At 41.7% G+C, this 13,344-nt stretch overlaps 1 protein-coding gene across 1 annotated transcript in view; it reads left to right on the top strand.

Moving 5' to 3' along the window:
* Positions 1–13,344, top strand: part of HEATR3 (HEAT repeat containing 3) — a 155,169-nt gene that overhangs the window by 83,835 nt on the left and 57,990 nt on the right. The window contains exons 12-13 of the mRNA XM_082271172.1: positions 4,897–4,985; positions 6,426–6,569. Of these exons, the coding sequence (XP_082127298.1) occupies positions 4,897–4,985; positions 6,426–6,569 (233 nt within the window). The remainder of the gene's footprint in view (positions 1–4,896; positions 4,986–6,425; positions 6,570–13,344) is intronic.

The following is a 13,344-nucleotide window of genomic DNA, read 5'->3' as shown; positions in this document are numbered from 1 at the left end:
AAGAAAACCTAACCGGGTAATAATCCAAAGGCAAACCTTTTATGTTATTGCAGCTTGCCAATTGTTAGATGTGATGGCTGCATTAGTGTTCTTTTTTTTTTTGGCTTTCATTCCTTTATTTTTATCTGGTGATTTGTCCTGAAATATGTAAGTGTAGAGACAAACCATTTACCACGGACAGGAGTGCTTCCAATGATCAACTTTTATATATTCTTGTAAAATCTTTTTCCCAAAAGAAAAAAACACTGTTGCTTTAACTGCTTGTGTAACTGCAGTATGAGCCGGGGTTTGGCTTCAGTTAGTATATCTAACTCTGCTAGTACATCTAACACTCCCCTCCCCCAGGTGACAGTGCTGCAGTCCAAAGGTGCCCCTGTGCTCCTTCATCTAGGGTTGGGACGCTCTAATACAGGAGGTGTGTTGCTGGCCAAAAAGCCTTAATGAAAATGAATGCAGCCACAACATCAAAGGATTGGTAAGCTGCAACATATTACATATTTTTGGTTTTGGGTTTATTATCACTTTAAGATGAATAGAATCATATACACAGATTAGCCATAATATTATGACCACCCATTATAACCCGTCGAGGCATGCACTCCATTAGACCTCTAAAGGTATGCTGTAGTATTTGGCATCAAGCCATCAGTAGCAGATCCTTAAGTCCTGTAAGTTGTGGGGTGGGGCCTCCAGAGACTGGACTTATTACCTTGAACTCGTGTATTTCAGATCATTCTTGGAATTCATCAAACCAGGCCACCTTCTTGCATTGCCCCCGTTGTCCAGTTCTAATGGCCATGTGCCCATTGTAGGTGCTTTTGGCCATGGTCACAGGTCACCATGGGCACCCTGACTGGTCTGGCTATACATTCCCATTGTAAAATATAGAATATATCTCTATATTTTAATCTCTTAAGGCGTTTTGATTTGATTAGCATTGATAGCCAGACTGATTCAAAAAACAAAGTGTGAGTTTATTTAAACACACTTGGCATCAACAATACAATGTAAAAGGTATAACAGTTCAGTTCAGTGTAGGTAAAAATATGAGGAATAAAAACAATAATTCATGGAAAAGATGTGTTCAGCGTGAATTCATGGCAATATAGCCATGTGTGTTCCTCTGTGTGTGTCCTTCTTCCGTGTTAATCTTTTCTCGTCTCCGGAGAAGCAGGAAATGACATTTGCTAGGTTTCAGAGAGCAAAACACCTGCTTAGGTTGTAAAAAAAGGACTATGAATAGATTTGTGTGGAGAAAAAGTAATGTGTGTGATCTTCGCTAGTCTGAGTGTCTGTGTGTCCTAGTCTATGTGATGAGTGTCCGAATCTCGTGGCAATTTATCTTACATGTATACGTCATCATCTTTCCATACTCCAAGCCTTGTATGGCATCATAACTTCTGCTAACGTCAGTTATACTATACAAGAGGAGGTACTAAGCCCATGAAGTCATAATTCCTAATATGTATATGACCAAAAAGCTGATTGGTCTTGAACTACTTTGATTGACAAGCCCACATGTAACACCCTATTCTTGTAACGTCTAGTGTGGCTGATGTCATGTTAAATAACCATCATTTATCTTACACAATAAGTAACACATATAACCAACTTATATGACTTGTATAACACTAAGTAAATACATACAAATACGATTAATTATGACTGGGATTACTTTAGTCCTTAGCTAACATTATTTAAACTAATATATGCTATTCCTAGTATTACACATGAATCCTATTCTTGACTTCCATGACATACTATCCCACAGATACCTTATATGTCATCTTCCAACTAGCTACATACTCCAGAATTATCTGACATTTTACTGTCTCAGCTCAGATGAAGAACTCCATTGTTAATCACTGGATCAAGGTCATTCACACATAATAATACTATGATTAATCATAAAATCACATATATTTTGCAAGCTTGTTGTGAATATAATAATTCCAATAAGTGCCGAATTATGAATTTGGAATAAATATTTAACACCCATACACAACAAACTGCGATGCACTGTGTTTTCGGACACCTTTCTATCAGAACCAACAAATCCTTACACTTGCAATTTCTTTTTTTTCTTTTCTTCCTTCAACACAAGGAATTCACTTGCTGCATAAAATATCTCCCTGACTTTCAGGTGCCAGTGTAGTGAGATAATCCATGTTTTTCACTTTACCGCTCATAATGTTATGGCTGATCAGTGCATGTAATCTACATTGTTGGGTTGTTTCAGGACTATATACTATCTAGTTAGCAATTGGTAATATCATTTCTCTATCGTTCATTGACAGACGCAGCTCCATATCTGATTGACCATTGGGTTATGCTACCCCCTACAGGAGTTGGACACTAGGCAGGAAAAAGCTTTACCATGCCTATGGGGCAGTCCCTGCAGGCATACACCCACTCGCTCTGCTATAGCCCTCAGGTTTTCTGCCTAGTTTAGGAGTCGAACCTAGTACCCGGCTGTCTTTTTTTATTTTAAGAGAATCTTTGCTAAAAATTAAATTTTTTAGCTAGTTATGTTCCTGAGAGAACTGCAATCAACAGCCGGACTGGGTTTCGGACGGGATATCCTAGATCCTGAAGGTCTCCCAGCCCGGCCAGCGAGCATGTGCAGATTATAGCCCAGCGCTGGGCCTTGCCACGACCGAGCCCCAATGGACGGGGGCTGGTCACGAGTGAAAGACCTCGTTGGGACGCACACTATCTGGTTTGGCCTGAGTTGCAGTGTACTCCTTGGCCGTCAGCACCCCCACCTCGGGTGGAGAGGTAGTCTTTCCGGAGTGGCCCCCACCTGATGTCATTGGTATAGTGAGTAGTCTCCCCTCATAGCTCTTGTGGTCTCGGGGTGGACGTGGGCCTCTCCTTGGGATGGTCGGATCCCCAGGTTCCCTTCCATTCCCCCAGCCCCTCTAAAAGTCACGGTGGTCTTTTGGCCCCAATCTTCAGTACTGGGTTACCTGGACGATCTCCTACCGAGAGCGGACTCTAATTCAGCCCTGCTGGGCAACTGGATGATCACTGTACAGACTGCAAGTGTTCGGTTGAAACATCAACTTAAAAAAATCTGCCCTGATACCTTTATTAAGACTGGATTATCTAAGCCTGACTCTGGATTCCGCTTTTGAGGTGGTCTTTCTTCCTCCAGACAAGCTACACAAGTTGCAGGGGGCGATCTGTTTGCTGTTTTCTAACAATCTGTACTCTCTGCGGACTTGCATGCGGGCCTTGGGTCTGATGGTGTCAACCTTCGAGGCGGTTCTGTTTTGCTCAAGTCATAGTTTAAAGGTGATATAGGTCAAAAGGAAGCTGGAGGATTTGTGGGATTGATTATCTTTTCGATCAACATCCTGGAGCTATACGTGATTTGGCTGTCTCTGCAGCTTCAAACTATCCCGTTGGAGGGTGATCTGGGTTCAGTTGGACAAAGCCAAAATTTCATATTCCAGCTTTCTCTGCCATGTCCATCACAGGCGAGGCCAGTTGGCTGGCAAGATTTTTCATCTGGCAATGCCTGGACCCAGAGGAATGTTCCCTGTGCCCAGAGATGGTCTGGGCCTTTAGGGAGTGCTGGATGTGGACCTCCTGGCTTTCAGGTTCAACAGCAAACTGAACAGATTGTCTCTAGAAACTGGGATCTTCTTAGTAAGGACAGTGGATGCTTTGCTGGCTCCCAGAGGATCTGCGATTTACAGAAAGCGATCCAACAGATGTGTGTGTTTAACACCTTGCTCCCACTGCTATAAGCATTTAATGGGTTTAATGGCCCTTGAAGCCCAGGTTTTAAGAGAGTGAGGCGTTTCTGAAGCTGTGATTCTTACAATGGTAACATTTAGGAAGGCTACTTCCCACAAGGTCTAGCTTGGGACATGGAAGGCATATTCCATTTGGTATCTTTGGTCTTAGGAACAAATATTTTCCTCTTTCCTGTAGCTACATCTGGACGAGCCTTTGACTTTCAGGTTTAGGTTTCTGCCCTTTCTTTTTCGTTGAAACTTTAACAGATTTTGTACAGGTAGTCTCTTGTGCAGCCTCCTCTGTTCCTTTCTCTGTGACTAAGTGGGATGTTATCTGATTCTCTCTGTACTTCAGAAGCCATCTTTGAACCCATCAGTGAATTTTGTCTTTCTACTCTTACCAATGATTTGAAATTCCTAGTTTCCATCACATGAGAGGTGGGTATCTCAAAAAGCTGCCTTATCCTGCATGGAGCTTGGTCCATCATTTGTAGGTGGCTCGGGCAGACCCTCATCCAAGCCTATGGTCTCATGGATCAAGTTTAAGCCTTTCCTGTCAAGGCTTACTCTGCATTTTTCTTGGGCATTTCAACATTAACCAACTGTTTCTCTAATTTGCAGGGATGCCACCTTGCTTATCCTTTTTTCACACGTATTCCAAGATGGAAATAAAGGCCTCAACTGATGCTGACTTTGAGTACAAAGTCCTTTGGGTGACTCCTTGAGCTACTTTTTTTTTTTGGGGGGGGTTGCCTGCTGGCATTTTTTATTTTTTTGCTGTGTTGCCCACACCTCAGGTGGTCCTTCCCCCCTTTGTCTCAATGGAAGAGGAAGAAAATGTTTGCACTCATCCTGAAATCTTGGAGTCCATTGAGAGACATAGGTTCCAACCCTTATTACCATTATGATCATGTTCTTTTCACTGCTTTGCTGCTAAACTGAGGCATAATGGTAGTAGAAGTGGATTATCTTCGACTGGCCTATAGTTTTTTTTTTTTTTTTTTTTGCCAGTGTCCTTCCGGATGGCATTATAACCCTAAATAGTTTCTCAATGGACTTTTTGAAAAGGCTTTACAATGAGTACAAAAATCCCATTTTTATATCTGATATGTTTAGGTTTCTCATTTTTCTGTTTTTTTTTTTTCCTCAGATATTCCAAAACAAGATGAATTTTTAGAAGCTGCAAGCAGTGCTGTGCGAGCATTGCTAGAGACAATGGCCTCTAAAGGAATACCACAGGTATCTATGCAACATGGCATTAAAAATAATAAAAAAAAAATGTGTGTGTGTATATAATATAATTTCTTTTTTTTTTTTTTTTTTTTGTGTGTGTGTGTGTGCGTTTGTTTAAAAGAGAAGTATGGGTCTCTCCTTTTTTTTTTTTTTTTTTTTTTCCCTTCTTTCTCCCTTTATACTTATCCTTATGAGCTGCATAATCTACCAATCTATTCTGCCCTCTTAGAAGTGCGCCGTTTCTGTTTAAAATAGTTCCAATAACACTCAGAGGTGCTCTCCTGTTCCCCCCTCCTCCCTGTTGCAGACAGAACAAGATAAGCACACATTCATGAAAGCAGCTCTGTATGTCATATTCTACTTTCCTAGTAAACTTATAATGCAAGAAATGCATTTGTACAGTAAAATACAACACTGGCTTTTGTCAGCGCTGCCTACATTTACTGTAATAAAACGTAGAGCCCATATTGTGGCTAAGGGATGATTTTTTTATGTACAATAAAGGAGACTCTGAGGAAATATCCAGGGTCACTTTAGATGGTAAAAGTGCCAGTCTCCCTCTCCCCTGCGTAGCTTCTATGTACTGAACACAGGGTATGCTCCCTACACAGAGCACAATGTTCAATTCAGAGAACAGACACAGGAAACCGGTTAATATGTTCTTTACCAGGTTTCCTCTTCTAAAATAACACTGTGCATGTGTAGAGTTCATACCTGTGTTCATGCAGAGGATACCTGGACATGAGAAGTCTTCATTACACTTCCTCCCCTCCTTTCTGTTCTTAATCCTGTCAACTAGTTCACTCCCTCCCCCTCTTTTTGCATGGGCTGGAGGAGAAGCTGACAGTGACGGCCCCTGAGTTGGGGGAAGGGGAGGAGGAAGTCCTGAGGACACCGGAACAATAAAGCCCACTGTAGGAGGTGTTGGAATCCTGAAGATCACAGCCAGGGAAACATCACCCAGCTGCTGGGAGGTGAGGACACAACTGCTTGTGACATGCTGCTTCTGTTTCCAGGTTTTAACTGGGGAGTAGGGACATGCTCCTATGGAAACAGAGGCACGTGAAGAGCGCGCTCGCTCGAGATAGCAGCTTGGGTGTGCACCTCTAAACCAATCACAGCCACATGCCCAAGAGAGGGAGGGGCTGGATTGTGAAGCTGTTCCCACCCCCTGTAAACTTTTAAACAGAGAGAGAACCGTTGGAGGCTGTTTCTTGACTATTCAAAAGCCTCTACTACAAAAACTAGAAAACTGAGGAAAGAAATGTAATGGAGGTATGAGGGTAACGTACTACATATTTTTGCTTTCCCTTACTTCTCCAAGTTTTTTCTATATTTGAAATTTTATCCTTGTTTAGAAACTGCACACATTTTTTTTTTTTTTTTTGTTTTTATAATGGAATATTATTCTCTGTTAAACATTTCTGTTACCTGCTTTCTTTACAGTGTATGACCCCAGAACAAGTTATGAAATTTGGTGAGGGTTGTGTCTCTAGCAATAACACCAGCACTAGGGTGAATGCTGTCAGTATTATTGGGATCACAGGCAGTGTGCTGGCGAAGAGTGAAAACACAGCAGAAACACTGAAGGTACAATCTTTAATTCTACTTATACCAATTTCCACTTAACTTTTTTCAAGCACTAGACTACTACCTGATTAGATTTTTTACACTTGTAGTTCTGAATCTTGCAGAAAATCTGGTTACCTTTTAAAGGGAAGCTACAGTATATTCTCAATTTTTTCTGTTTTGTGTATTGATTTTAGGCCTGGTTCACACTATTGCGGATTCGGGAATTGCAACCACCCATTCAAATTAATGGGCTGCCGTGCCTGAGCGAACACAGGCTACAAACCTGCAATAGTGTGAATGAGGTCTTAAGGGACCGTACACCCCATCAGAAAATGGTATGAAAAATACTTCTTTTGAGCGATTGTGTGATAATTTGATAGTATACAGTTTTCAAAAGCTGATCACGACCCTTCCTGTGAAATTATTTGATGGGACAAGCACCAAAAATGTTTTCTTACAATACTGGTTTGTACTATTTTTGTTTAATCAGTACAGTTTTCGTCTTAAAATACAATACATATATAATAACCGGACTGGGTTTCAGACTGGATAGTCTAGATCCTTAAGGTCTCCCAGGTCGGCCAGCGAGCATGTGCAGGTTAAAGCCCCGCGCTAGGCCTCGCCACGACCAGAGCCCCAATGGATGGGGGCTGGCCTGCGAGTGAGACACCTCGCCGAGACGCACACGACCTGGTTCGGCCTGAGTCGCAGCGTGCCCCTTGGCAGTCAGCACCCCACCCCGAGTGGAGAGGTAGTTTGTCCGGAGTGGCGCTCATCTGATTGTCGTTGGTATAGTGACTAGTGTCCCCCTCTTAGCTCTTGCGGTCTCTGGGTGGATGTGGGCCCCTCCTTGGGATGCTTGGACCCCCAGGTTCCCTTCCATTTCGCCCAGCCCCTCTAACAGCAGTCACGGTGGTCTTTTGGCTCCAACCTACCCCCATGCCCCCTCCCTCCCTGGGTTAGATAGGAGCTGACTTTGCCACTTGCTCCAGTAAGGAGGGGGGGGGTGGATGCAGTTGTTGCTCACTGGGCTGTCCGGATCGCACACGGGGTCTTTGAGCAAGTTCTTGGCCCCCCGGGGGTTAGTGACTGGGGCAGGGATGTCCTTTGGGCTCCCTGCGGTGGTTATAGGCTTGGGGGGGAGCAGATGTTTCTTCATCTGCAGGTCTGTGCGTCACATGTCGTGTTGTGTTGATTTTTTTGCAAATGGGAAGGTATTTGCAGCATACTGAGTTTCGGTTATTTATAGTACTCATGCAAGTCTCTATCACGTAGCAGTGGGAAAGTAGATCAATAATGTTTTTTTTTTCGTTTTTTTTTTCGTTTTTTTTTTGTTTTTTTTTTTCTTCCCCCTTGAGGGACATTCAGGAATTTAGATACTATTTTGCCATACTCTTACCTACAGCAGAAACATCTACCCAATTTTTGCTAGCTTTTTTATTCAGTTTTTAGTTTTATTAATTTTTTTATTTTTGTATTTTTCGTTTGTTGACTTTCATTAGGATTCCTCACGATTGGCCTCTCCTCAGTCTGATATTGTAAGTGTTGTACCTGGAGAAGCAGCACTAGCCTAGAAAGTGACCTTCAGACGCTGGGTTCCACTTGTGGCACTTTCAAGACATTCGTGACTTTGTAAAATTTAGTTGCAGAGTACTTTCCAGGTCCAAAGGCATGGCATTGCTCAACACTTGCCTGTCTTTGAAAACTCACGCTGTTTAGTAAGGTTGTTTAGGCAGCTACATGGCAGATGAGGCTCAATATTGAGAAATGTATAGTTAGACTCTTGGGTTCCAAAAATATACAAATGCAAAAATACACATTGGGAGGGAGAATCTGTAATAAAAAGGGATCTAGGGGTGCTTGTAGATCAGACTTTGCAATAGCATGCAATGCCAAGTTGGTTAACAAAGCTAGCAAAATACTCTCCTGCATTAAATTTGCATACATTCAAGAGTCAAAGCAATTATTGCAACCCTTTGCAAAACAGTTTGGACCGCCTCAAGATTACAGGTATTCACTCTGGAGAAGAGGCTATTAAAAGGGGATATGATGACAATGTACAAGATATACAGTGGGTGTGTGTGTGTGTATGTATATGTGTATATATATATATATATATATATATATATATATATATATATATATATATATATATATATATATACATACATACATACATACATACATACATACATACATACATACATACATACATACATACATACATACATACATACAGTCAGGTCCATAAATATTGGAACAGCGACACAATTCTAATCTTTTTGGCTCTATACACCACCACAATGGATTTGAAATGAACAAACAAGATGTGCTTTAACTGCAGACTTTCAGCTTTTATTTGAGGGTATTTACATCCAAATCAGGTGAACAGTGTAGGAATTACAACAGTTTGTATATGTGCCTCCCACTTTTTAAGGGACCAAAAGTAATGGGACAGATTAACAATCATAAATCAAACTTTCACTTTTTAATACTTGGTTGCAAATCCTTTGCAGTCAATTACAGCCTGAAGTCTGGAACGCATAGACATCACCAGACGCTGGGTTTCATCCCTGGTGATGCGTTGCCAGGCCTCTACTGCAACTGTCTTCAGTTCCTGCTTGTTCTTGGGGCATTTTCCCTTCATTTTTGTCTTCAGCAAGTGAAATGCATGCTCAATCGGATTCAGATCAGGTGATTGACTTGGCCATTGCATAACATTCCACTTCTTTCCCTTAAACTCTTTGGTTGCTTTTGCAGTATGCTTTGGGTCATTGTCAATCTGTACTGTGAAGCGCCGTCCAATAAGTTCTGAAGCATTTGTCTGAATATGAGCAGATAATATTGCCCGAAACACTTCAGAATTCATCCTGCTGCTTTTGTCCGCAGTCACATCATCAATAAATACAATAGAACCAGTTCCATTGGCAGCCATACATGCCCACGCCATGACACTATCACCACCATGCTTCACTGATGAGGTGGTATGCTTTGGATTATGAGCAGTTCCTTTCCTTCTCCATACTCTTCTCTTCCCATCACTCTGGTACAAGTTGATCTTGGTCTCATCTGTCATGTTGTTCCAGAGCTGTGAAGACTTTTTTAGATGTTTGGCAAACTCTAATCTGGCCTTCCTGTTTTTTGAGGCTCACCAATGGTTTACATCTTGTGGTGAACTCTGTGTTCACTCTGGTGAAGTCTTCTCTTGTTTGTTGACTTTGACACACATGCACCTACCTCCTGGAGAGTGTTCTTGAACTGGCCAACTGTTCTGAAGGGTGTTTTCTTCACCAGGGAAAGAATTCTTCGGTCATCCACTACAGTTGTTTTCCGTGGTCTTTTGGTGTTGCTGAGCTCACGGGTGCGTTTTTTCTTTTTAAGGATGTTCCAAACAGTTGATTTGGCCTCACCTAATGTTTTTGCTATCTCTCTGATGGGTTTGTTTTGTTTTTTTTAGCCTAATGATGGCTTGCTTCACTGATAGTGACAGCTCTTTGGATCTCATATTGAGAGTTGACAGCAACAGATTCCAAATGCAAATAGCACACTTGAAATGAACTCTGGACCTTTTATCTGCTCCTTGTAAATGGGATAATGAGGGAATAACACACACCTGGCAATTGAACAGCTGAGCAACTAATTGTCCCATTTCTTTCGGTCCCTTTAAAAAGTGGGAGGCACCTATACAAACGGTTGTAATTCCTACACCTTTCACCTGATTTGGGTATAAATACCCTCAAATTTAAAGCTGAAAGTCTGCAGTTAAAGCACATCTTGTTTCATTTCAATTGCACTGTGGTGGTGTATAGAGCCAAAAAGATTAGAATTGTGTCGATGTCCCAATATTTATGGACCTGTCTGTATATAGTATCTCACAAAAGTAAGTACACCCCTCACATTTTTGTAAATATTATATCTTTTCATGTGACAATACTGAAGAAATGGCACTTTGCTACAATGTAAAGTAGTGAGTGTACAGCTTTTATAACAGTGTAAATTTGCTGTCCCCTCAAAATAACACAGCAGTTAATGTCTAAACCACTGGCAACAAAAGTGAGTACACCATTAAGTGAAAATGTCCAAATTGGGCCCAAAGTTTTAAAATTTTGTTTGGCCACCATTATTTCTCTTACGTCCTCTGACAGTCGCCGGCGATCCATATAAGCCTTCACTATTGGGTAATGACGCCCTCTGCAGGAGTAAGCTAGGCAGATAGAAATGTTAATACAAAACTTTTCTATACTTAGACACACCTCTAGGGGGCCGTCCCCAGCCATTATCCCTGATACAGTCACAACTGGTCCTCAGTTTTATGCTGCCTAGCTTTGGAGTAGGCTAGCTTTTCTAGCCGGGATCTAGTGTCTCAGTTTTTCTTTCTGTTTTTTTCCTGACAATATGTACAGTGGGGATCGAAAGTTTGGGCACCCCAGTTAAAAATTTGTATTAATGTGCATAACGAAGCCAAGGAAAGATGGAAAAATCTCCAAAAGGCATCAAATTACAGATTAGACATAATATGTGAACAAAAGTTAGATTTTATTTCCATCATTGACACTTTCAAAATGACAGAAAACAAAAAAAATGGCGTCTGCAAAAGTTTGGGCACCCTGCAGAATTTATAGCATACACTGCCCCCTTTGCAAGGCTGAGACCTGCCAGTGTCATGGATTGTTCTCAACCATCGTCTGGGAAAACCAGGTTATGTCAATCTTAAAGGTTTTAAATGCCCAGACTCATCTGACCTTGCCCCAACAATCAGCACCATGGGATCTTCTAAGCAGTTGTCTAGAAACCTGAAACTGAAAATAGTTGATGCTTACAAAGCTGGAGAAGGCTATAAGAAGATAGGAAAGCGTTTTCAGATGTCAATATCCTCTGTTCGGAATATAATTAACCACTTTACCACTGAGTACTGGAATAGTACTGCGGCAAAGTGGCACGATCCCGTCTGACGACGTAGACCTACGTCGCCAGACTCCTCCCCTGTAGGCGCGCTCCCGCTGTTTGCATTCACAGCGGGAGTCGGGCCAGGGGAGGAGCAGTGGCGATCGCCGCTGCTCTGCCCCGATCGTCGGGGATCTAGTGTGGAGATCCGCCCGCCTGTGTAAACACAAGCGGGCGGATCTCCTCAGTGACAGATCGGAGTGTTCAGCTGGACATCCGATCTGTCCTTGTCTCACACAGTCACCTCCCCCCCCCACACGTCAGTAAGCACCAGGCATACATTAACCCCTCCCTCTCCAATAAAATTAACCCCTTCCCTGCCAGTGTCATTTTTACAGTAACAGTGCATATTTATAGCACTGATTACTGCAGTAATGTCACTGGTACCCCCAAAAGTGTCAAAAATGTCAGTCAAGGGTCCGATCTGTCCGCCGTAATGTCGCAGTCCCGCAAAAAAAAATCGCAGATCGCCGCCATTACTCGTTAAAAAAAAAAAAACACCAAAAATGACAGAAATCTTTCCCTTTGTTAGTAAACGCAATAAAAAACAAACCAATCAAAATACGCTTATTGCGATTTTTTTTTTTTTTTACCAAACATGGGTAGCAGAAAACAAATTGGCCAAAAATTTAAAAAAAAATTGGTTTTTCATCTTTTTTGGGGGGAATTTCATATAAAAAAATGTTAAAAATATAGTTATTTTTTCAAAATAAACGCTCTTTTTTGTTTATAGCGCAAAAAGTAAAAATCGCACAGGTGATCAAATACCACCAAAAAGCTCGGTTTGTGGGAAAAAAAGGACGTCAATTTAGTTTGGGTACGGCGTCGCACTACCGCGCAATTGTCAGTTAAATTCGCACAGCGCCGAATCGCAAAAAGTGGCCCAGACGTAAGACAGCAAAATGCTCTAGTGGTAAAGTGGTTAAGAAATGACAGTCATCAGGAACAGTGGAAGTTAAAGCAAGATCTGGAAGATCAAGAAAAATATAAGACAGAGCAGCTCGCCCTATTGTGAGAAAAACAATTCAAAACCCACGTTTTGACTGCACGATCCCTCCAGAAAGATCTGGCAGACACTGAAGTTTGTGTACACTATTCCACTATAAAGAGATACTTGTACAAATATGGTCTTCATGGAAGAGTCCTCAGAAGAAAACCTCTTCTATGTCCTCACCACAAAAATCAGCCTTTGAACTTTGCAAATGAACATATAAACAAGCCTGATGCATTTTGGAAACAAATTCTGTGGACCGATGAGGTTGAAATTGAACTTTTTGGCCGGAATGAGCAAAGGTACGTTTGGAGAAGAAGGGGCACAGAATTTAATGAAAAGAACCTCTGTCCAACTGTTAAGCATTGGGGTGAATCAATCATGCTTTGGGGTTGTATTGCAGCCAGTGGCACAGGGAACATCTCACGAGTAGAAGGAAAAATTGATTCAATAAAATTTCAGCAAATTTTGGATGGTAACTTGATGCCATCTGTGAAAAAGCTGAAGTTAGAGAGGATGGCTTCTACAAATGGATAATGATCCTAAACACATCTCAAAATCTATGGGGGATTACATCAAGAGGCGTAAACTGAGGGTTTTGCCATGTCCTTCACAATCTCCTGACCTCAACATAATTGAAAATCTATGGATAGACCTTAAAAGAGCAGTGCGTGACAGACAGCCCAGAAATCTCAAAGAACTGGAAGACTTTTGTAAGGAAGAATGGGCAAAGATACCTCAAACAAGAATTGAAAGACTCTTGGCTGGCTACAAAAAGCGTTTACAAGCTGTGATACTTGCCAAAGGGGGCAGTACAAGATATTAACTCTGCAGGGTGCCCAAACTTTTGCAGACGCA

The sequence above is a fragment of the Pelophylax lessonae genome (genome assembly GCF_965119305.1).
Source record: "Pelophylax lessonae genome assembly, chromosome: 10".
Lineage (NCBI taxonomy): Eukaryota > Metazoa > Chordata > Amphibia > Anura > Ranidae > Pelophylax > Pelophylax lessonae.
The sequence above is the reverse complement of the archived record's forward strand: the minus strand, read 5'-3'. Positions and strand labels throughout refer to the sequence as shown.